Source organism: Phyllobates terribilis, unplaced genomic scaffold, assembly GCF_046119375.1.
Source record: "Phyllobates terribilis strain yellow unplaced genomic scaffold, ASM4611937v1 Scaffold_12__6_contigs__length_324123572, whole genome shotgun sequence".
NCBI classification, from domain to species: Eukaryota; Metazoa; Chordata; class Amphibia; order Anura; family Dendrobatidae; genus Phyllobates; species Phyllobates terribilis.
The window spans coordinates 180,835,185-180,859,244 of record NW_027362772.1 but is presented as its reverse complement, the minus strand read 5'-3'; the positions used below and the strand labels follow the sequence as shown (position 1 = coordinate 180,859,244).

Genomic DNA, 24,060 nt, shown 5'->3' with positions numbered 1-24,060 from the left:
GAAACGAGAGTCACTGATGACACTTCGTTTCAGTGAGTTGGCAGGGGCTGCAGCATTGACCGCCGCCCCTGCCCCCTTTATGTTGCTTCGTTTTAGTATCTCAGCATGCACTGGGGATTCTTGGACGAAACGTCATCGAAGACGAAATAGGAAAAATAATAGAAAAGCAGTTAATGTAGTTAGGGAAGGATAGGGAATTTTTAATGCAAGTACATTAGAAAATAGTTTAGATTATGGCACTAAATAGATATGGATTTAGAATGAAAACTACTTTGCCTTCGGAACACCCCTTTAACCCAATCTTTTGTACTGAAGCATCTAGTGAGCATGTGGAAACGTCATTGTGAAGGGAGGAAGAGCAGAGTCAGCTGTTCACTTATTTACTTATTGTGAATGATGCATCCTATGTTATCAGAAGGTGTTAGCTGTCTTGGTGATCCTGCCTGTGATGATAATGAGACTTGAGAAAAGCTAAAAAGAACAGGAGTATAAAATAGCCCAGGGGCTGTTGTGAAAACTACAAGATTTCTAATTTTTTTTTAGATTGTGATGTCTAAAAACTTGCCAAAAAAACATTTAGGGCCAAAACTTGATTTAAACAATAGGTCATTTTTGATCATAAATTCCCTTTGATGGCTACTATGTAATACTACATTTTTTCTTGCAGAACTTACAAATTGCTGCAACCTTCTAAGCCCGGGCAGCAACTGTTTTAATGGAACTCATTTCAGAGTTTGGGTTTGGAAGACTTTTAAAGAGCAATAGCCAAAGATTTTAGACCATAAATTAGGAGTGGAATGAAGAATGGAAGGTATTTAAGAGCTTCAATCCCTGACCTGGAACAAGGTGTAGAGGATGATAACTGTTTAAAGAAAGAATTGCGAGGCAGAGGAGTTAGCAGAGGAAAAATTAGTGTCCCAGAGGCAATGCCTCCCTGTATGGCCGATGTTTTGTCTGCCTTCATGATTTAAGGTTTGTCAGGAGATGTCACAAAGGTTTTAAGGCCAAGGACTTCCTGATGGCTGGAGATTTTCTTTCACATGACCTTCCCTGACGCTGATTTTGGTCTGCCTTCAGCTTTGACGGAGCCCGGCTGGCAGCAGATTCACACAGATCTCCTGGGCATTTTGGCATTTGGAAATGACTTGAGGCTGCTTTACCTTCTAATCATCTCCATGATAAACTCCACAAGTGATTAGTCATTCAGACAGATCTGATTCTAGTATTCTTTATTTAACTCAGTCATTACCAAAGCGCTGTGAATTGCAGACCCCTGCTGTAGATATCAACTTAAAGGAGGGAAATAATGACTGAAATTAAAGACCACCAGGACTAGGTAACGAAGGTCATTATTAATCACCTCTGATTCCTGACATCATGATCAATGGTGGAGTTATTTTAACTTTCTTGGTCAATACTTGAGCTTCATATTGATGCATAGCCTTGTAACTTTACATCTCGATATTTACTGCGTAAACCTAAGAGTGCTGAAAACAAGTTTTGTCACAAATCACATAAAATGTTCACATTTTTTAACTTTGCTTTTTGTTTTATTTTTACTCTAAATGTTCATGCACACTTCTCTAACAAAGCATCCATAACTGAACCTCTGGATGACTTTAATCTCCTACATATTAACTTTTACTACTCAGACAACCTCTTCTGAATCCCTATATTTTTGCCCCAGTAAAAAAAAATAACACTTACAGTGACTTCCGGTGCCGGCACCGTTTCAGCACTTGCCCGGGATTTCATGACATTGCGGCCAATCAGTGCTGGCTTCACTCTCCTCTCCTACAAATTAAGACATCCGCAGCTGTCACTTCCTCTGGATGTCAATTATATATGCATAGGTGAGAAGAGCAAAGCCAGCACTGATTGGCCTCAGTGATTGTGTGACATAACAATGTCAAGTGATCCCCGGGAGAGCCAGTGCCAACACCACTGGAATGGCACTGGCACTGGAGGTGAGTATAGGTGTTATTTTACTGGTGCAAAACATAGGGATTCAAAAGGGGTTGTTTAAGTAGTGTAAAATCCCTTTAAATATAAAAAATGATGCTACATCCAAAGCTCCCATTGCTGAAGTATTCTCCTGTAGAAGCATTTTTATTAAAGGAGAATAATCTTCGTATGTGGCACTCCACGCCGAACCATATGACGATTTGCGACCATTTTCAAGGGGCCATAGGCCAATTTCAAACAGTCTTAAATGGGTTGTCTACTACTGGACAACCCCTGCGTCATCAAGTCAGGGACCCATAGAAAATAAAAGCTATGAATACTGACCTCCTGCAGTGGTGCTGTTTCAGTGATGTCGGCACTGTTGTTCTCAGTGAATGACGTGACATCATTGTGTCACATGACTGCTGCAACCAAGAGGCTCATCAATATTCCGTCACATCGGACATCCGCTCTGACAAAATAGTAAAGGCTGCTGCGGCTGCTGATTGGCAGCAGCGGTTATGTGACATAACAATGTCATGTGACTCTCTGAGAACAGCAGCGCCGACGTTGCAGAATTGAAAAAAAAAAAAGTTTTGATGGTTCAAATCTGTAAAGGAAAAATAAGCATATGCATGAGATTTCGGAAATCTCATTCACTTTGCTGGTACTGTAAATGACAAAGATTTTCACACTGTAAAAATGCAATGTGTGAACAAGCCATTACTATTTTTTTCCATGACATATATTTCAAATCTGCATAGAAAAAAAATATGCATCATTTGAACGGCAATGGAGGTATCCCATCTAAATAAATAGGAGGCGGATTTCACACATTTTCTGACTTTTATATTTTTATGTACCTATTTTATATTTTTGGGGCGGATTCATACTTGTACTTATAATCCCCCAAAAAATAATACAATATTCAAGTCTCTGGTGGGTCAACTATTGGAAACTCCTAAAAAGCGATATTGTCTTTGTTTTAGAAACAAGAACATAATGTCTATATTTTTTTTAGTTAAATCAATTATACATTTACGGAGATCTATTTTTAACTCTTTACAGAGTTTGGAATCCTTGAGTATAAATTAATACATGAAATAGAGAAAGATTTTTTCTGAAATATTAAACCTATCGGCAGCGCTTTCCAATAATCAAGTGTACTTATGCAGATTAACACCTTTCTAGTTACATTCCACATTTTTTTTAAATTTTGTCTCATTTTATCAAAATCATGGATACAAACTTCTTAATAGTACTTAGTTACCATGGAAGCCTAAGCTGACCCCGGTATTATTGTTCTCAAGAGGGAGCCGACTCTACGATATGTTCATTCACTGAATTAATGGACTGCTATTATGAGTGGTCTTCGACGAAAATAGACATGTTGTAAAAATGTCTTCTTAGCTAAATACCCAGCATTCCCCACCCTTCTGTCTGTAATTGGTGGCAGACTTATTGGCTCAAGGTCATTTTCTATTCACAAAATTAAAATAGGAGATTGTAAACATCAAGTTACAAAACTTTAGAAATAGTTTTTAATGTTAGGATAGCCACTTGACTTCTACTTTGGAGTCTGGAGGTACTTCTGTCCAGAATGCTTCACTTTAAAACTTCCTTTGTATAATTGCCCTTAGAAGGAAACTATTTGTTATTTTTAAACATGGGTTTAATTTTCTTTAAATGGGCCATAAAATATGCCAGCATGGACTACTTATGTGAGAAGAGCATTCCCTGCTTCACATTCAAATGCATTAGTATGGAGCTGCCATTTTGAACTCAGGGTGTAAAATAACTCATTATTTTTGGCCATTAAAAAAAGTAAGTAATCAAACGTTTAAAAAAAATGTCTAATTTTTTTATTTTTATATTAAAGGGCATATGCTCATTTAGCTTTTGTTTTGGGTTTCGGCTCTCAAATGGCCACAGTGTGAACCTGCTCCTACACATTGCACATATACCAACTTATGCTCCGGCTCATTTCTTTGGTTTTTCGGTAGTTTTTTGTACTTTGTACAATCAGGGGCATGGCTCCCCTTTCTGAGCTAAGTATTTAATCTTTATAGCTTCCCATGGGCAGGTGTCTGAACAGTCAGGCCTGGGTCCTCTTGACCTGCCCTTATCTATATTGAGGTTGACTGACACAAGATGAAGTTTTAATACTAGAGACATCATAGGATTGTCCCGATGGTTACATTCTGTTGTGGTAGAATGACTTTTAAACTTTTTCAATCAAAATGGTGTTAACTAAGTACCCTATGTCATTTACATGTACTATTTACTTATTACAGGGTAAATGCTCATTTTTTTGTTTTCTTGGGTTTTGTCTGTGAAATAGCCACAGTGTGAACATACTCTTACACATTGCACGTATACCAACTTATGCTCCGGCTCAGTTCTTTGCATTGCCTATGGTTCAATCTGCACCATTGCATTGACCCTGGTATATAATATGCCAATAAGTAATAATTTGAAGGTTGATTACTACTCACACTAACCCAACTACAACAACTCATAAAGGTTGCCGAAATTTGGGAAAATGAACATCATCAGCAACAAAGAAGGATGACATCTAACACCCTCACACCTCTTCAATCTTTCCTTATCTCCATTGCCTGATTAATCCTCCTCTCACTTGGCTACTCCTCCTCCTTGGCCAATCCCTTAACTAGCTTCAATTGACCAATGATTCCAGTGTAAGTTACTAACAATAACTAACAAGTCTGTTCATAATCTGTCTCCTTCATACATCTCCAAACTAATCTCCTGATATCTCCCCACACGAAATCTCACAAGACCTCCTTCTCTTCTCCGCTGTCTTAGGTCCCTCACTCAACTGGATCCAACATCTTTCCCGAGCATCTCCCATCCTCTGAATTCAGAGCCTTCGCAAGTCTGACTTTCTCCCACAACTGAAGCCAGAAGACGCAACCTGAAAACTCATCTCTTTAGAAAGCAATAAACCCGCTGCCACCTCACCACCACTGGAGCTATTCCAACCCCCGACCTACTGTCTCCTTCTCCATTAACCTGTAGATTTTAAGCCCATGAGGGCAGGGTCCTTGTGTCTTCTTTACCGGTCTGTCACTTATAGGGGCCATTTACACAGCAAGATAATCATGAATGAGTGTTGTTAAAAAACGCATATTTCACAATTATCTTGCCATGTAAACAGGCTGTCAATCACCCTATGAACGAGCAAAACACTTGTTCATTGGGTGAAATGATCTTTTATGCAGCCGAAAAGATTGTCATTCTCGGTGGTGCATTGTCCTGTTGAAATAGGAGTCGAATTGCCAAAAATTATGACAAATCTAGTATACAGTAGATCGCTCAGTCTGCATCGTTTACTTTGGCCTGCCTGTGTAAACAGGCATTCAAATGACTGCCAATCGCTAGAAGTTTACTGATCGGCATTCGTATTGTGCCACCGGTCAGTCTGTGTAAACGCACCCTTAGTTCATGTTTATTGTATTTGTATTTTATATATGTGTTATATGCATGTGAACCCTCTTCACATGTACAACACCCTGTAATTATTGGTGCTATAAAATAATGATAATAATATAATAACATTTGGCAAATATATGACAAGGTCTTGCACTATATGGCTGAAACTTGTTATAATAATTAATTTGCATGTAAAGGGGTGTAGCTATAGTGAGTAATTTGTGGCAACCACACACAGGTACGCATACTTAGCCAGTCACATTAATAGAGACCAATAATAAATGGCATATAATGAGTAAGGAGCATTAGTTACAGATCTGGCATAAGTGTGCAGTAGTCTCAAGTTTTTGACTTCAGATATCCATAAAAGTCTTGCGTCCAATAACAATGCAACACAAAAAAAAAGTTTGAAATTTTGAAATTTACAGTTTTCAAAAACTTTGGCAGGGATATATAAGACTATAAAGTAATAAAGTTTTCTAGCATTTTGGTTCGTAAAAGAGCCAGAATGAAACAATTTGCATTTCTTTTCCTATAATATCATCATTCAAGAATGTAATTATCTCAATTTATTTCAATATAGAAATTTACTAGAATTGATGTGTTAATTTAGAAAAAAAAAATAACAAAAAAAAGTGTTAAACCTTAAATGCAAAATTATAATGGTTTTATAGTAAATTCACATAATCATGAATCGTTTAAATGTTTATTTTTTATTATTATTATTTTGGGGGGATTTAAAGCCGCGTTTGCCGAGATGGATGACTCCCTTCTTTGCCTCTGGCTGTGTGGCCCCATAATTGCCATACAATAGACAGTTAGCAGAAACTACCCTGCTCTTCCCTGACAAACTTCCTGACTCCTTACTGAAGTCTGAGCTGTGTCTCATCCAGGTCATAACTCATCAGTCTTGTTACTCCCATAGGGGCCGACTCTGAAGACCTGTCCACGTCCTGCGTTACCAGAGGCCATTTTTGATGGCCCATATATAAATAGGAAATTGTGCACAGTCCGCAGGGACACTCCTTGGATATCATACACAAATAATCATTTTGCAAATTATCATAATTATCAATCAATCATCTCCTTGCAAACAATGTAATAGTGAGATATCAGATGTCTGCTTTGACCTTAAGTATTACATATCTCATTTTAAATGACAGGAGATTAATAGCTTTAGTAATGCATATTTGAAAGTAACACAACGTTATTATCTCGTGCTGATACAGCCATACAAGCACAGCATTAAAATGACATTTTTTGTTTTTACCTTTACGTGTTACGGGGAAGAAATATTAACAATTGATGAGATCGGCTAACGGAAGCCATTAAGTTAAAAAGTACAAAAATAAATAAACAAAAATGTTTTTTTGCAACCGATATTCGAACTGCACTTAAATAAACAGATGAATTAAAAGAAATCTATTTTTTTTTTCAATATTGACAATAAAATTGAAATAAATAAATATAAGATGCAAATACTTTTATAACCAAATAATTGACTATATATATTAAATTGTTATTGCATTTATAAATTCAACTTTTTGCTCTTTTTAACTCAATAAGTGGGCTCCAGTTCAGAAATCTGGATTTAAGATAGGACAAGAAGAAGGGGCATACGTTTTTTTTTTTTTCCCTTTTTATCCTTGAAGGTTTAACCAACTTGATTACATCTATTTGTTGTTGAGGGATAAATTCTTTTTTTTCTGCTATGTTGAAAAATAATTGTAAAGCTGTTGGCCAATGTCTATCCTATTGGATTTTGATAAGAAGGCTATTCAGCTTTAATAATGTCCTCTATCCATTTTCGGCTAGCTCTTAACATGTTTCTTTATTTGTCCCTAAAGCCTCTTCAGCAATGGCTTTTCATTACAAGTCTCTCAGCTGGCTCTCAAGAGAGACTGGGCCCCGACAAGAGTGATAGATAGATAGATAACTCTATAGATTATCTCACACAGATGTTTTTCCTCCAGTAGCCCCCAGGCTATTCCTTCTAAGTAAACAGAGACTAAATAGAGGGTCTACTGAAGAGAGAAATCTCCGAGGACCAGTGACACCAAAGCCAGCACAATTTTAAAGACTTCGGATGACTATAGTGCCATTATTTGACTTCGGCTTAGAATAAAAAAACATTTATTCAAACTGTTTTTAAAAGGAATTGTGAAAGACGCCAGTGTTTGCATCAATATGCGCGGTGGGTATAATATTGCACACTTTTCGCAAGAAAAAATATATATATATAAGGAAAAAGTATTGTTACGCATTGCCATTGTCATTTAAATGAGTATAAAAATGAATTAATTCTCGTTATTGAAGTTTTATTAATGTCTGACAGTACTTTTCTAACCAGTAGGAGTCACTGTTGCTATGACTGTCTAAAGAGTAATTTAGTCAGTGACTAATTACTTATAATGAATAGTGACATAAATCTATACATTTTAATAAGAATTTACATCAAGTGTTCTATAATGCAGACAAACTTTGCTAATTTTAATTAATATAGTTATTGATATAATTAATATAATATATTAATTTAAATTAAAGGGGTTGTCCACTACTAGGACAGCCCCTTCTTGATCTAAATGTTTGGCCCTGGTAAAATAAAAAAGCTTACACTTACCTCCCGTGCCAACACCGTTCCAGCGGAGTTCCATCGGTGTTGGCGCCGTTCCAGTGGTGTTATCGCCGTTCCATCGGTGTTGGCGCCGTTCCAGTGGTGTTGGTGCCGTTCCATCGGTGTTGGCGCCGTTCCATCGGTGTTGGCGCCGTTCCAGCACTCATGGTCCAGGGGCTCTTGTGTGGTTGTATGACATGTGGTGCCTGGTGCCCAATCAGTGCAGGCATCACTGTCTCCACCTTCATACGAAATTGGACATGAAGAGCACGAGTGCCAACACCGCTGAAACGGCGCTGGCATGGGAGGTGAGTATTTATTTATTTTACTCACTTAAATAGCGCCATTAATTCCACAGCGCTTTACAGACATCATCACTGTCCCCATCGGGGCTCACAATCTAAGTTCCCTAGTATGTCTTTGGAGTGTGGGAGGAAACCGGAGAACCGAGAGGAAACCCACGCAAACATGGGAAGAACATACAAACTCCTTGCAGATGTTTTCCTTGGTGGGATTTGAACCCAGGACCCCAGCGCTGCAAGGCTGCAGTGCTAACCACTGAGCCAGTATAAGCTTTTTTATTTTACTGAGGCCAAACATTTAGATCAAAAAGGGGTTGTCCTAGTAGTGGACAACCCTTTAATATATATTTAATTAATATTTAAGAAGCAGAGTTGAGCAAAACAATTTGCAGGATCCTGGACCATTGGTCACTTTGGTACTCCATAGCCGCCGGAGCAGGGGATTTGCAAACATCTTCCTCCTTGGCGCCTCTTCTGATTAGTAGCTCTCATCACATCATGATGATGTGCGCTGGTAATAGGACATTTGCAGTGCTCTGATCTGGATGCAATGGAGGGCCAAAATGGCCACAAGAACAAGATCTGGCAAATCATTTTGCTCAACTTTAGCTTTAAGTAATTATCTTAAAAAACACACATAGGATGGCGATGCACAGCAACATCTGTCAGGAAGCAATGTAGGAAGGTTTCTGAAAACAATACATTTTACTCATTGTTTTGTGTTGCAGTGAGACTTCAATAATGGAAAAATATTATGCAGTGATTCAGACATAAACTGCAAATATGGGGAGGATGGGGATGCAGCTGCAGCTTCTCTCTTTCTCTATTTCTGCAATAATGAATAGAAGATTGGAGAACATCTTCTTTCTTTCTTTGCCTATGCTGTAGTAAATAGTGAGGAGAGAGTAGTAAGGGGATGCAGCTGCAGCTTCTCTCTTTCTCTATCGGTCTCTGCAGTAATAAATAGTGAGAAGTGAGAAGAAAGAGGATGCAGCTGCAGCTTCTCTCTTTCCCTATTTCTGCAGTAATAAATAGTTAGAAAAGTGGAAGATGGGGATACAGCTGCATCTTCTCTCTCTCTCTCTCTCTCTTTGTCTATGTAGTAATAAATAGTGTGGAGAGAGAAGGAAGGGGATGCAGCTGCAGCTTCTCTCTTCATCTATCTCTGCAGTACTATATAGCAAGGAGAGAGAAAGAAGGGGATGCAGCTGCAGCTTCTCTCTTTTTCGGTCTCTACAGTAATTAATAGTGAGGAGAGAGTAGTAAGGGGATGCAGCTGCAGCTTCTCTCTTCATCTATCTCTAAAGTACTATATAGCAAGGAGAGAGAAGGAAGGGGATGCAGCTACAACTTCTCTCTTTCTCTATCGGTCTCTACAGTAATTAATAGTGAGGAGAGAGAAAGAAGGGGATGCAGCTGCAGCTTCTCTCTCCATCTATCTCTGCAGTACTATATAGCAAGGAGAGAGAAGGAAGAGGATGCAGCTGCAGCTTCTCCCTTTTTCTATCTATCTCTGTTGCAATAAATAGCGAGGAGAGAGAAGGAGGGGGATGCAACTGCAGCTTCTCTCTTTCTCTATTTGTCTCTACAGTAATAAATAGTGTGAAGAGAGAAGGAAGGGGATGCAGCTGCAGCTTCTCTCTTTCGTTATCGGTCTCTACAGTAATAAATAGTGCGAGGAGAGATGGAAGGGGATGCAACTGCAGCTTCTCTCTTTCTCTGTTTGTCTCTACAGTAGTAAATAGAAAAGAGAGAGGAGGAGGGGGATGCAGCTGCAGCTTCTCTCTCTCTGCTGCTTGGGAAACCAAATGCTGTTAGGAGGGGAGGGGAGAACAAAAGTTAAGATATATGTGATTGGTTCATTGTGCTGTGCTAATCACTATGGGATTTGTAACAAGCAAAAAAATAAAAGGCGAACACACAGGAAACAGGAGATGCACGCACAAAAAATCCAATAATAAATTATATGAAGATTACACATAATATATGGCTGTCCCACTATTTAGTCTTAGTTACTCAAGAGATTTGTAGGGATCATGAACATGGTTATATTCAGGATCACTTTGATGCAGTTGACATTTCCTAAATATGCTAGTAGTGCAATGGTGGTAAATTGCAGCATGCTCCATTTGATATGACTATAGTAACTCCTAGTTTTAGGTCTTTTAGGAAAATATTGATGATATATGGCACTAAACACTAAACAGTAGGGACCTCAGTGGAGTGAGCAATGTGGTATTGCAGTCCATAATGTAGATAGTCATGTGCATGAGGCATCAGAAAAGTTGCCATAACAAGGGCATGTGCATATTATAGAAAGGATCCCATTTGGGTTCCCAGCCAACGTGGCCAGAGTGTCTCATAGTATTTGAGAAGTTGCAGCTATTGGAACCATTATGATCAGTTGATTTGCCATAGGGCTTTTTAAAAAACTGTCAAAATTGGACACTTTTAAGAAAAAGTAGATGTTTTGCTTATGGAACCTTCTAAGCCTCTCCAAAATAGTGACAAATGCAATGGAGGCAGTGACCCTACTAGTGCAAAATCCTTATTTTAACCAGTGAACTAGCCGCCATGGTAGCCCTTGGTTTGAGCATATGTAGAGTTTTCAATAATAGATACCTTACTTCTATGGCTGATACCAATAAGTGAAAACTTCTAAAGTAATCTAAAGAAGACAACGAGAAAACAAAACACAAAATCCCACTGTATATTAAGAGCAAAAACTGATATTGTGTATTTTCTGAGTGCCAAATTTCATGAATATAATGCTATAATTTAAATAAATGTGTGAAGACCATCATTTGGTTCCTGATATTGAATCCCACATCCACTTATATATAACTGATGTAAGGCAACTGCACCCTCCACGCACGTACTTGAACTCTTTACCTTACTGCCATGACCTCATTGACCTCCAACTATTAAACCGTCCAGCCCATCCCTAAATGAATTTATGACCCCATAAAGCCAAGCAACCATCACCAAACGGGTTTTAGTGCGAAACAAATTTTTATTAGAAACTCAGAGTAAACTTCAGGAAAAGACGGAGATATTGCTCTTTGTTTGCTCCTTATAGTAATGAAAAGGGCAGAAATTACAAAAATAAGATACAGTGAAATAAAAATATATATGTAACAATTACAAACGAAATAAGAACATAGACTAAGTATGAAACGATTTTCTGTCGTCTTTTATGCGTCCAGGTAGCTCAGACAATGGAGGTGAATATGTACATTTGTAGCAGCAATTCAATGGCTGAACGGACTCCAATGCTTTGGAAACTCTGAGTTGTATGGTAATGAGGATCTGTGGTACTGCCACCTTGCTGATGTGTCTCAAAACACAAAAAAGATCCCACTGAGTCAAAGACATCATGAAGTGAATTATGGAGGTTCCGAAGGTAAAAAGGTCATCCCTATAGACATTGGCTCTTCGGAAGGTCACTACTTGGTCACAACACTTTTGACTTTTTTTTTTTTTCTAGCGCATTAATACAGGTTTCTTCTTTGCATCCAAACTCTCTGCAGTTATATTGTTCTAGCCGCACCAAAAGTTCCACAAAATGAATTTACAATAATAGTTCAGATATGTTTCATAGTCATATAAAAATAAAACAGAAAAAAACAACACAAACATCATCAATTCAAAATCTCAAACTAAAACTTCTAATAACATCCATTGCTACAGTTTACATAACTCTACTAAGGAAATAAACACAGTCGGACGCACATTGGGAAACATCAATCTGTAGTCATGTAATGCATAAAGATTTCCTATTGGAGAGTGAATATATTTTAAATACGGTATGGTCCCTCTTCACCACCGACGCGCGTCTGCCAAGTGATGTCATTTCTAAAATATTTATATTCATGTAAATTGTAGCCGAGAGAATTTAAGCTTTCTGCAAACTCTACGGAGGGCAAAAAGGTTGTATACAGCCAGTATTGCTGGATATTAAGTACTCATCTAAAATTAACATTTTTGGGGGAGATAAACTAGATTTGAGCTTTAAATATAAAAGGACGGATTATTTTACACGTTTCAAATTTTTAAGATAAACTTCTAGTGCTGAACTATTTTCATGAATTGATTGTTCATAAATGAATCATATCTTTCCTCATTGACTTCTCATAGTAGTGCCAAGTCACTTACTGTTTAGTGGGTCAAATTGCACCATGTCATCAATGCATAATCAGTGGGTGTCCAACCTTAGATTTACACCAGACACAAGTCACTTTTGTCCAGATGCTTGATTTAGTTTTACATAGACCCGTTTAGATAAATGGGCTGAGCTTCCAAACCAAACAGAGTCTAGTTAACATAATATAACTCAAAAAGGTCAAAATTATCACTCCCAAATAGATTGTATCAGAAAACAAAACTCAGGCTGCATAGGCCCAGTTCAAAGGAAGATTAAATAGACTCATATAAAATCAATACAGTTTATTTCAATAGTTTAAAATATTTTTTAAAAAACAAAAACAGGTGCCTTCAAATGTTACAACCAAACCTCCATCGTGGCTATATTGGTACATGAGAGTTAGCCCATATACGGCAAATATGAAATCATAAACTTTGTATTGCACTAACCCTACTGTAAAGTGCTATAACCAGTTAATAAGTAAATAAATAAACACATAAAACCCCCTAAAAATAAGTAAAGTGCAAGTGCAAAAAAGTTTTTTTTTTAAGGTGGAATATATAGAGAAATAGCATCAAAATAGCATAAAAAAACATACATATATAAATTCTCATAAGAGTAAGAGTTCAAGTGCCGAGGCATATGGCCTCTACATATTATAAGTATGCCAGTTAATGACTTTACCATCCCTCCTCTGGCTAGCTTACTGTTCTTTGGATTATCACATGTGAGTACCCCCTTTTGGCATCCATGCTCCCTTACAGCACACTCTAATGCAGCTATTCTACATGCACAGTCTCATTATTTAGTACATCTATATGCATTAGTTCGGGTGCTCTCATGTCCCCTACTCATTAACTGGCATACTTATAATATGTAGAGGCCATATGCCTCGGCACTTGAACTCTTACTCTTATGAGAATTTATATATGTATGTTTTTTTATGCTATTTTGATGCTATTTCTCTATATATTCCACCTTAAAAAAAACCTTTTTGCACTTGCACTTTACTTATTTTTAGCGGGTTTTATGTGTTTATTTATTTACTTATTAACTGGTTATAGCACTTTACAGTAGGGTTAGTGCAATACAAAGTTTATGATTTCATATTTGGGCTAACTCTCATGTACCAATATAGCCATGATGGAGGTTTGGTTGTTGTAAAATTTGAAGGCACCTGTTTTTGTTTTTTAAAAAATATTTTAAACTATTGAAATAAACTGTATTGATTTTATACGAGTCTATTTAATCTTCCTTTGAACTGGGCCTATGCAGCCTGAGTTTTGTTTTCTGATAGAGTCTAGTTAACAGTAGCACAGTGTCTAAAAAAAAATCTGAGTGGTTGGCCCACCACTGATCACATAGAGGGTGAGCCCTACAGGTAATAAGATGAAAAAAATCAATTCAATCTTTTCGACTGTAAATATCCAATCTAATTCTTCCGCTATATTCCCATTGGTTGGATTGGGACAGTTCCTCGAGAATAGTTTGGAGTATTCCTAATGTCTAACCACATCTAAGAGAGGTCAAATATTCTAAAGAATATCACGACCACTTTACTTAAAGGAAAGCTATCATCATAAAATAACATATTGTTTAAATCAGGTTTTTGTGTTAACGGTATTTTTGGAAAAATGTTTGTAATTTTTTTTTTACAATCTGTATTAAAAAGGGAAAAATAGAAATCCTTAAAGTTTCACACTGGTAAAGATTTTTTACACCTATTGTTTCAGGAAACAACACATGTATATAGCCACAATGGTCAGAATCTGTCCCTATTTTTGGATTGAAGCATCTAATGAGCGTGTGCAAAGGTCCTTGTGAAAGGAGGTGGAGCAGGGTCAGGTTTGACATTATAAATTGTGATTGGAGGATCTTTTATCAGTTGTGCACAGAGATATTACCTGTCATTGTAATCCTGCCTCTGATGATAAGGAGCACGCTGAAAACTCTTCCTGAAAGGACAGGAAGTTTGAGTCTAAAACAGCCCCAGTGGCCAGTGTGAAAATTGCAAGAATACTATTGTACCTTTTTTTAATAAAGTTCGTGATATGAAAAATAAAACATTTCCATTTTTTTAAATAATGCATGTAATACAAAAACCTAATTTGAACAATAGGTCATTTTCTGATGATAGCTTCTCTTTAAGTAATTGATTGAAATTAACCTGAAATGTATTTACTTGCGTACAGGATGTAGGTTTTTAATACAGCTTGAATACATAGACAATTTGGTTAAAGTAAAAAATAAAGGTCATTTCCTACCTTTCTTAGACTGTCGTCTTGTGACGTCACTTCTGAATCAGGTATAATTTGCTGTGGAGAAAGAAAATATATATATATATATATATATTCTCTAGAATTTACATTTATTATAAGTAATCAATAAAAAAGGGAACATATTAAAATATATTAATATAATAATAATAAGAAGAAGAAGTAGAAAAATGAAGAAGAAAAAATAAATCCATGTAATAAGAACAAAATTAGTTTTACATATTTTTTCCTTTATTTTCTTGCTTAAATTTTGTAACTTTATATAATAATTCAGATTTCTCCATAAAACAAAATTTTATTTCAACATGTAGATGCAAGATGTAGTATTACCGTCAGCATATTTGTGATTTCCAATCCATTTAATGAATACATTGATTTGGCCAGTTTATCTTGACGTGTATTAATGTAATCAATATCGTTTAATGTTATATATCTGTATTCAATATCTGCTACTTTGTGCCTAATTAAAGATTAGGGGCCGTAAATAATTTACACACAATAATAATTTACACACTTAGGCCCCTGATTCATCATTGCTGTTTCTCCTGTTTTCTGGAGTAATTTGCTCCTTTTTAGTGGCTTTAGTATTTGTGCCTTATTCTCTACCTGTTTTGTGCCACATTTTAAGTTTTCTTTTTTTCTTAGGTCTTTTTTTATTATTTTTCCTCAACAACTTTGCTTATGTTTTAGACAGATCATGAAATGTGACGTTTACTAAATGTTCCTTTTTTTCGGTGCCTCTCACTCCAGTTCTTCGATGGAGTAAAGTTTCTGGAGGAGTTTTGAATTTGACGCCATTTTGCGACTTTTTAAAAGATTTGCGACTTTTGGAGCTGAAAAGTCTCAAAAGCCAGTTAAGGACAAAAATAAAGAGAATTTTTGACTTTGCACCAAATTAATGAACAGCGCGCACCATTTTGAAGAATTTAGCTAAAAAAAAAGATTAATAAATGATGAATCAGGCCTGGTATCTCTATCATTCCGACATCAATGGATTCGGCCGACTGTCTAATGTGCACTGGAAAACATCCCATCGTGCAGTGCGTACCTGTGAGGAATAACAAGCATGCAGTTACATACAGTGACTGCAGACTTGGAATTTTAACCGAATAACCCCTTTAAGAAACCAGCAGCTCTGATTCCGGACTGACGATCCTTTGGTTCTCCCCAAGATAAGCCGCCACCAGACTAGTCTGACAGTGGCTCTTTCATAGAGCATATATGAAAGCTCAGGTGACGCGCCCCCTGGGCCATGTTGGGCAGCGTTGCGCATGCGGGGAATACCCGGAGCCGGATCTGATAGGGGTAGTAGTCCTCGTGGCGGTGACCCGGTCCGTGCCCAGGGTGTCAAACCAAGTGGCAGAACTTAGAATAAGATGTTATAGAGTTCGACTACGCCACCCGTTGAATGCGGTTATGAAACCGCCGCTGCAGGGCAGACCGCTGATGTTATGTTCTGCTACCAAAGCTAAGGAAAGAGAGGAGATCTGTCCCTACTATAAGACTCAGCTGAATCCCTACGATGTAACAGGGAACCTGATCCTGCGATCAGACCTGCTAAAGTCCTAATCTAGTCTGTACGGAGACCTATAGATGTGAGGAGGGAATCCCTACAAGTACTAAGGACTGGGAGGAATATGGGACACCTCCTAACAGAAATAGTAGCAGACAGACGAACAAACAAAATAGATAGAACATAGAGGTCCGTAGACCAAGCAAACTAACAGAGTTAGATACAGAGCACAGGCTAGCTAGAAAGTAGATATACAATGAAGTCCAGCAAAGCCAGAAGGGCGGAGCAGGATTAAATAGGCCAACAAGGTCATGTGACCAGCAAAGGAAAAAAAACCTAACAGCAAGGTTCTAACAGTACCCCCCCTTCTAAGAGGATCCTCCGGATCCCCTAGGACCAGGCTTATCAGGAAATCTCCTGTGAAACGCTCTGATAAGTCTGGACGCGGAAACATCATCTGACCTCACCCAAGAGTTATCCTCGGGTCCGAAACCTTTCCAGGCCACAAGATACTGCAAACTACCTCTATACCGTCTAGAGTCAAGGATGCGAGAAATTTCATATTCCCCGTCCTCCACCACCGGAGGAACAGAGGCAGAGGCGTCACCATCCGACACAACAGCTTTTTTTAACAGAGAGACATGAAAGACCGGATTAATTCTCCAGGAGGTAGGAACCTCCAACCTAACAGCAGATTGGTTGACAACCTGAAGTACCTTAAAGGGCCCTACAAACTTGGGACCCAATTTCTTAGAAGGAATCCTCAACCGCAGATTCCTAGAGGACAACCAAACCATGTCACCAACAGCGAACAAAACCTCCTGTCGTTTCCTATCAAAGTAGTCTTTAGATTTTCTGTTGGCCTCCTGAAGATTACCACGCACATCCGTCCAAACTCTTTCCAAATCACCGGAAAAATTCTCCTCCTCAGGCACGGCAGATCCCAACTTGGAGAACGACCCAAACGACGGATGTCTCTCAGAACAACAAAAAAAAGGCGAACAACCAGCAGAAGAAGATGTATGATTGTTCAGAGCAAATTCGGCAAGTGGCAGAAACTCAGACCACCCCTCTTGATTGTCTGCCACAAAACAACGCAAGAACTGCTCAACATCCTGGTTTTTCCTTTCTGTCTGGCCATTAGATTCAGGATGATATCCGGACGAAAACGACAAATGAATTCCCAACCTGTCACAAAAGGCACGCCAAAAACGAGCCACGAACTGAGGACCCCTATCAGAAACAATGTCAGTAGGAACGCCATGAAGTCTGACAATTTCCTTGACAAAGGCCTTAGCGAGAGTTTTAGCGCAGGGCAGTTTGACGAAGGGAACCAAGTGACACATCTTGCTAAAACGGTCCACGACCAAGCAAACTAACAGAGTTAGATACAGAGCACAGGCTAGCTAGAAAGTAGATATACAATGAAGTCCAGCAAAGCCAGAAGGGCGGAGCAGGATTAAATAGGCCAACAAGGTCATGTGACCAGCAAAGGAAAAAAAACCTAACAGCAAGGTTCTAACAGCTGAGGCCGGTGGTATGGTTGTGCAGCGTGGATAGTATAACCCCCAACGGGAGGGGTATGGCCTCAGGGCAGCGGACGTGGATGATGGGGATAGCAGAATTGCACGCGGGCACCAGGAACCACTCAGAGACGGTGCGGTGTAGTTCACTGTCTTTACTGGTGGCAAAGGTAGACCCTCCCGGGAGTACTGGCTAGCGATCGGGGCCTGGTCAGTCTGTGAGCAGATAGGATCTCCCCTGGCCAGGCGGAGTTGTAGGCCTCCCCAACTATTGTACTCTTCCTGGCTACCTTGCTAGAAGTGGGTAGAAGTAGCCCACGTCCCTGAGTGTACCGTGTGGTGCTCACCCGTATGGCCGGTGACTCGGGGCCTTCTGGTAGCCTCCGCTCCACGCCGGCGGTGCTGGTCCCCTTGCGTGTGACCGTGCCTTTGGGTTTCTTGGCCAGAGGACCTGAAATCCCCTGCCGGTCGGTTTCTGCTGCTGGGTATGGATCAGTCCCCACAGCCTCGGACTCCGTGTCCGGTGAGATCTCTTCAGTCAGGACGAGCTCTACAGCTTCCAGTCTCTGACCCCTTTTATCACTGCTCCCACAGAGCTCCTGATCTTGCTCTCCCTGTATCTGCTCCACTCCAGACCAGACTGTGTCTCTGTCTGGGACTCCTCTTCTTCCTCTCTAACCCTGCCTCAGCCCCCAGTTTTTATAGGGGAAGTTCTTCCCCTCCCAGGACTGGGCAGGAGGTGTGGCATGCTTAGGGCACCTGACCAGGAGACCTCCCACCTGCTCTCAGACGTAATATTGCTATTACTGTGGTAACCAGACCCCTGGGGTTCCACACAGGCATAGCGAATGCTCCTGTCTATGTGCGAGAAGGCCAAGATAGCTTGCCGCAGAACAATCAGCCAATTATTATTATTTATTATTATAGCGCCATTTATTCCATACAAACCCAGAGAGAACATACAAACTCCTTGCAGATGTTGTCCTTGGTGGGATTTGAACCCAGGACCTCAGTGCTAACCAGTGGAAATGAGGAATTAGCCCATTGGTCACGAAAAAGTGATAAATACAGGAAAATACCAGCAAAATACCTTCCTATGTGGCAAAACTCAGCACCGGGACCCAATATGATTTCTGCAATGGGGCTTTACTCTTCCATGTTCACCACTACGGAGTGGATGAGCGAAGGACGGAGAGATGATATGACAGTAACACCATGCGACTCACATAGAAAAACAGTTTATACGTTAACATTCTTCAACTGTAGTGGAAGTTGAATTTGATTATGTTACGGAGACAGATCAGGACCGTTCCATTTACATGGTAATGTTATCCCTCTTCTTTACTCCTCTAGATAAACTGTCAATGATAAAAAGAGCTGTGAGATTGTGCGGTTTGATGTGCACTTTTCGTGCATCACATTTTTAGGACACGGGAGGAAAACAAAATAAACTCGAATCCTTTTTCTTTCTAACGAATCCGCTAAGAAAGCTTTTACACTGTTTATACGATGTTAACGCACATTTCTAAACACTTCCAAACGTATACATTGTTTGTGAGCTTCATGTGTTTTAACTTAAAATCTGGTAAATGCCTAAATTCCTCCTTTATTTAATAACTCCGCCCTCGCTGGTCAGAAAACTTACAGCTTGTTCTGGTCTCCAATGACTTTTTTGATCAAAATACATCCATGTTACTATAAAGTGCATATAAAAGGTATTAAATACCTGCACTATTAATAACGCGTTTTAGGATGGGACATCATTGGCAGCTATTAAAGGAAAACTTACTTTCCACAGTTAAAACTACAAAAACTTTTGAGCAACTTATAAGTAAATACATATTTTGTTCTGAACCTTCTTCTAAGCTCATAATTCTGCATGGGAGCTTCAAAAATTGTTTCGCAAGCATGCTCCCTCTGGGGGCTATAACATTTCACCTAGGGGAGAAGCATGAGCTTCCTGTGGTCAGACATGTGATTTGACAGCTGAGCATTGTGGGCGCTCAGCTGTTAGGTCACATGTCTGACCCCAGGAAGCTTACACTCCTCCCATAGGTGAAATCTTACAGCACCCAGATTGAGCATGCTTGAGAGATAATTTTTGGAACTCCATAGAAGTTAATAAAGAGCTGCAGAGTTAACAACCTCTTCAATTTTCTAGCAGCGCCTCATTCTCAAGAAAGGTCGTAGGACCTGTATCTATTAAGATACTAAGGCATATTCTGAGAATATGCCATAAATGTCAGAAATGGTAAAACCCCTTTAATTTTAGTAGGATATTGAACAGAAGTCCTTCAAAGGGAATATAATCTGGATAACAGTTTCCTTTCAAATTCTGAGAATGCTTTATTTTGACAAAGATGATAATACATCTCCATATAAAAAGTGGAGCTATCCTGCAAAGGGATATTGGACATTCACATTTTTGTCCAATATCCTCCAACAATAAGCTAGAATCCTAACTAAGCAGCTATGTTCTGTAAGAGAAGCTGACAGAAAGTTTTAATTTTCTTTGTAGCATCGTCAAAAGAGAAATGTAGTATTATACAATGAGCTGTCTGTGTTAGGAGGTCCTCCAGAGATAGAGATGTTCCTTCTAGCTCTCTAATCTGGACCATAGATGAGTGTAGTGAATGCTGCACTCTCAGGGGTTGTCCGATTTTAGGGAACAATTCTGCAGTCACTCTATGTAAGTTCAGACCTGTGAATCCTCACAGTGAGCACAGTACATGCTATCAGGATTCTCCGGCACCGGTCCCAGGAGAGGTGGGCGCGTGACCACAAGTTTGCGATTTGCACACATGCGGTCATGTGACCATGTGACCGCCGGCACCAGAGAATCTTCACAGTGCGCAGCGCACTCGCTCTGAAGATTCACAAATCTGCAGTCACACAGGAGTGACTGAAGACTTGTACCACAAGCATGCACAACCCCTTTAGCCAAGAATTCACTAAATGGGTATACTAAAAAAATGGGTTTTGTAAATTAGACAAGTCCTTTAAAGGGGTTGTCTTAACTTCTTAAATGGCTAAAATTGCAAAGTGCTTGTAAAAACAAGCAACTTTACAAGATACTTCTTATTAAAAATCGTATCTTTTCTCAAGAACGGAAGGATTTTTAATTGCATTGTTTACTGCTTGCAAGCCACATCACATCTACAGTCTATCAGAGGTGGCCGGGCTCCTAGGCAAGGAGTTCAGTGCTAACTGGCTCTTTCCTATAGAGCTTGACAGCGCTACTCCGAAGCTGGTCGGATCACTGGAGAGCACTTTTAGCCCCCAATCCTGACAGCTTCTGTGCTCCTCCAATGTTGCACAAGAAGAACTTTCACATCGGAGAGGGCATGGCTTGGCCCAGCGGCTTATCAATATAGCTGGTCTGAACTGTCAATCATCAGGAGAAAACTGGCCCCCGGCAAGAAGGAGCCTGTAGGCAGGGGAGCAGTGCGCTCTTGAAAACATCCTTTAATAACCCCTTTAAGACATTCGATAGTGTGAAAAACTTGCTCTAAAAAATGATGAAAACGAACAATGTTCGATATACGCCTGCGCAGTCATTTTATAGCGAGTTGCGCATTCTCCTTCTTCACTAGCTACGTCTTGAGTTTCGCACTGATCAGAGAGAATATTGAATCCCTCACAAGCCCTTCCTATGACCTTTCTTTCCACAAGTAGCTTATGCTGAGCAAGTTTTAGTGTTTTGGAAAGAAAAGAACTTGCTCTCTGTCCCATTCAGTACTGGAAGCTCTCTATTCATCCCCTCCCTTCTCCGAGTCAGATCCTTACAGCAGTTTGCATTGTTGTCAGTGACAAAATATAGCAGGAGCCTTTCAGGGAGTCAGTGTATAAAATTACAGCACCTTCTCTTTTATCTTTCCAAGTAATTAACATAATCATTGTTTAATATTGTGTCAGGTGGGGTCAGAAAAAGGCGGGGGGGATCCACTGTAGATTATATCGCCCCATACAGTGTGATTATTCATGCTACTGGATAATACCTAAATTATAGGGTAAGAGAAGAATCTCTATTAAGCCGCACATAGACAATGGATGACTATCACCTTGGCTGATTGCGTCATAGTCTGGTGACAGCTCCAAGGCTATAAGGGTCAACGGATTACTCCAAGGTGACCGATATCACAGCAATCGGTAGCTACCCGTTGACACTTATAGCCATGGAGCTCTTGGAGGGTTCATGTGCTCAGTTCACATCCATCTACTGCAGAAAGGACTAACAATAGTTACACAATGACTAGAGATGAGCGAATAAATTGGAATTTAATTCTACTCTTACAAAAATCCGCATTCGCCACTGGCCGCCATTTTTCTGAACCATTATGGGCCATCCAAAGGTTAAAAAAATTAAAAAAATTGTTATAGTCAGCTCACCTCTCACCTCTCTGACCCCTCGGCTACTCACTTCCACCCGTCCGGTCCTCGCTACGTATTCAGATCCTCCGCTGGTCTCACTGGAATCTTCATGTCTCCTGCACTTTACCATTCTGGGTGTCATGGCACCTGTGAGGGTTTTGCACACAAGCATGGGAGGACACTGTGTGCGCCGTGACATCATGACTCCGATGACCTCCCACGTTCAGTACCCTAGCGGACGCAATGACACTTAGAAGTGATGGCATAATATGGGAGACATGACTATTACATCATTAGCAGCCGGGAGAGGAAGATGCGGGGAGGATCGGACAGGTGAGTAGTGGAGGGGTGGAGAGGTCAGTATAAGGATTTTTTATTTTTTTTTACATATTATGTTTATTATGCTCTAGGGACTGGAAAAGCCACAGACCATAATAAGGGTTGTTGAATTTGCAAAGAATAACTTCTCCGGAAATAGAATTTCCCGGGAAAAAAAGCACGAGCAGGAGAATTCAAATTTTGTGTGATCCGCTCATTGCTCATGCCTTTTTCTTGGCTGAATTCAGAGAACGAAACAAACATCAATCGACAGTCTACAAGTTGTTTGCCACTTGTTTACTGGCCTATTTTTTTGCTAGCATAAACAATCCAATAATCCGACGAGCAAGTGTTTTTCTCTTTCATCAGATGATCGCCGGGGTGTTTACATGGATCAATAATTGGTAACGAGCATTCCCGTAAGAATGATCATCAACTCTTCAAAATGCAACTTTGACCAATAAGTATATGGGCTTTGTTAACCTACTGCCACGGTTCCACCCCTCACTGTGTCTGGGATGCAGTTACTGACGGCTCAGCCGTTCAATCTTGTACAGGGGCGTGCTGGTGCTGTCAGTACTGTGATTGACAGATTGACCATCCAATCTGGTACAGGGGCGTGCAATAGCTGTCAGTGTGGTGATTGACAGCTCGGCTGTCCAATCTGAGACTGGGAGGCGCTGTCTATCTTCAGGTGTTTGTTTTCCCAGTTGAATGTCAGGCTACTTAACTGAGCTGTTTCCCCCAGATCTCTGCCAGATGTACATTCAGCTAGTGTGTGTGGTTCGTTCTATGCGTCTTGAATTCTGTTTATTGATCTTCTGTTGCCTGACCTTGGACCTTGTTCTGACCATCCCTCTGTTTAACCCCTTCTGCTCTGAGCTGCTTTCCTCCTGGTATTCTGATCTAACACGCCTTTGCCTCCTCCCTCTGTTTATGACGTACCCTCCTGGCTTTGACTTCGGACTCCTTGACTATCCCGTCTCAACCCCTGGCCGTGAAAAGTGACTCAGCGTCACACCTACATTTTAACCATACTGGAAGCTTTGATCTTAAATGCAATTTAAAAAGGACCTATCGGATATCCCAACATACCTGCTTATAGAAAATGTTTTATTTCCTATAATATAAAAATTCTATAGCGTTTTAGAAAATACCATTGGTTTGTTCCTCTGTGATTCTTCCTAGAAATGTATGTATGAAATTGACAAATGGGTGTTATCAGTTGGAGGTGTGTTCTACCACATTCCACCATGGTCCAATCAGTGCTGACAGTGTAGGGACACACTCCTTTGACAATGTGAACGGTACCACTCAGCTGTCAATTTATTCATGAATTTCTGGGAAAATATCAGATGAACAACACAATGCAGAGATCTAAGATCTCAAGATTTAGAATTGTTATTTTTTTTAAGGAGAAGCACATTTTTTTTTACAAATGATATGCTTATGGGACATCCTATATGTCTACAGCTTTTCTTACACCTCATGATACTAATCACTAGAAAAGAAAAATAAAATGCACAGGGCGTTCCACAGCGCAAAACTTTAGGTAAAAGGATGTGTCACACATATGTGTTTAGGGTGCTAGAGGTGGTATGC

At 39.7% G+C, this 24,060-nt stretch overlaps 1 protein-coding gene across 8 annotated transcripts in view; it reads right to left on the bottom strand.

The window, feature by feature from the left end:
* Positions 1–24,060, bottom strand: part of PRDM16 (PR/SET domain 16) — a 775,410-nt gene that overhangs the window by 340,238 nt on the left and 411,112 nt on the right. For all 8 annotated transcript variants that reach the window (XM_073656490.1, XM_073656494.1, XM_073656489.1 and 5 more), the window contains exon 3: positions 14,722–14,772. In XM_073656490.1, the coding sequence (XP_073512591.1) occupies positions 14,722–14,772 (51 nt within the window). The remainder of the gene's footprint in view (positions 1–14,721; positions 14,773–24,060) is intronic.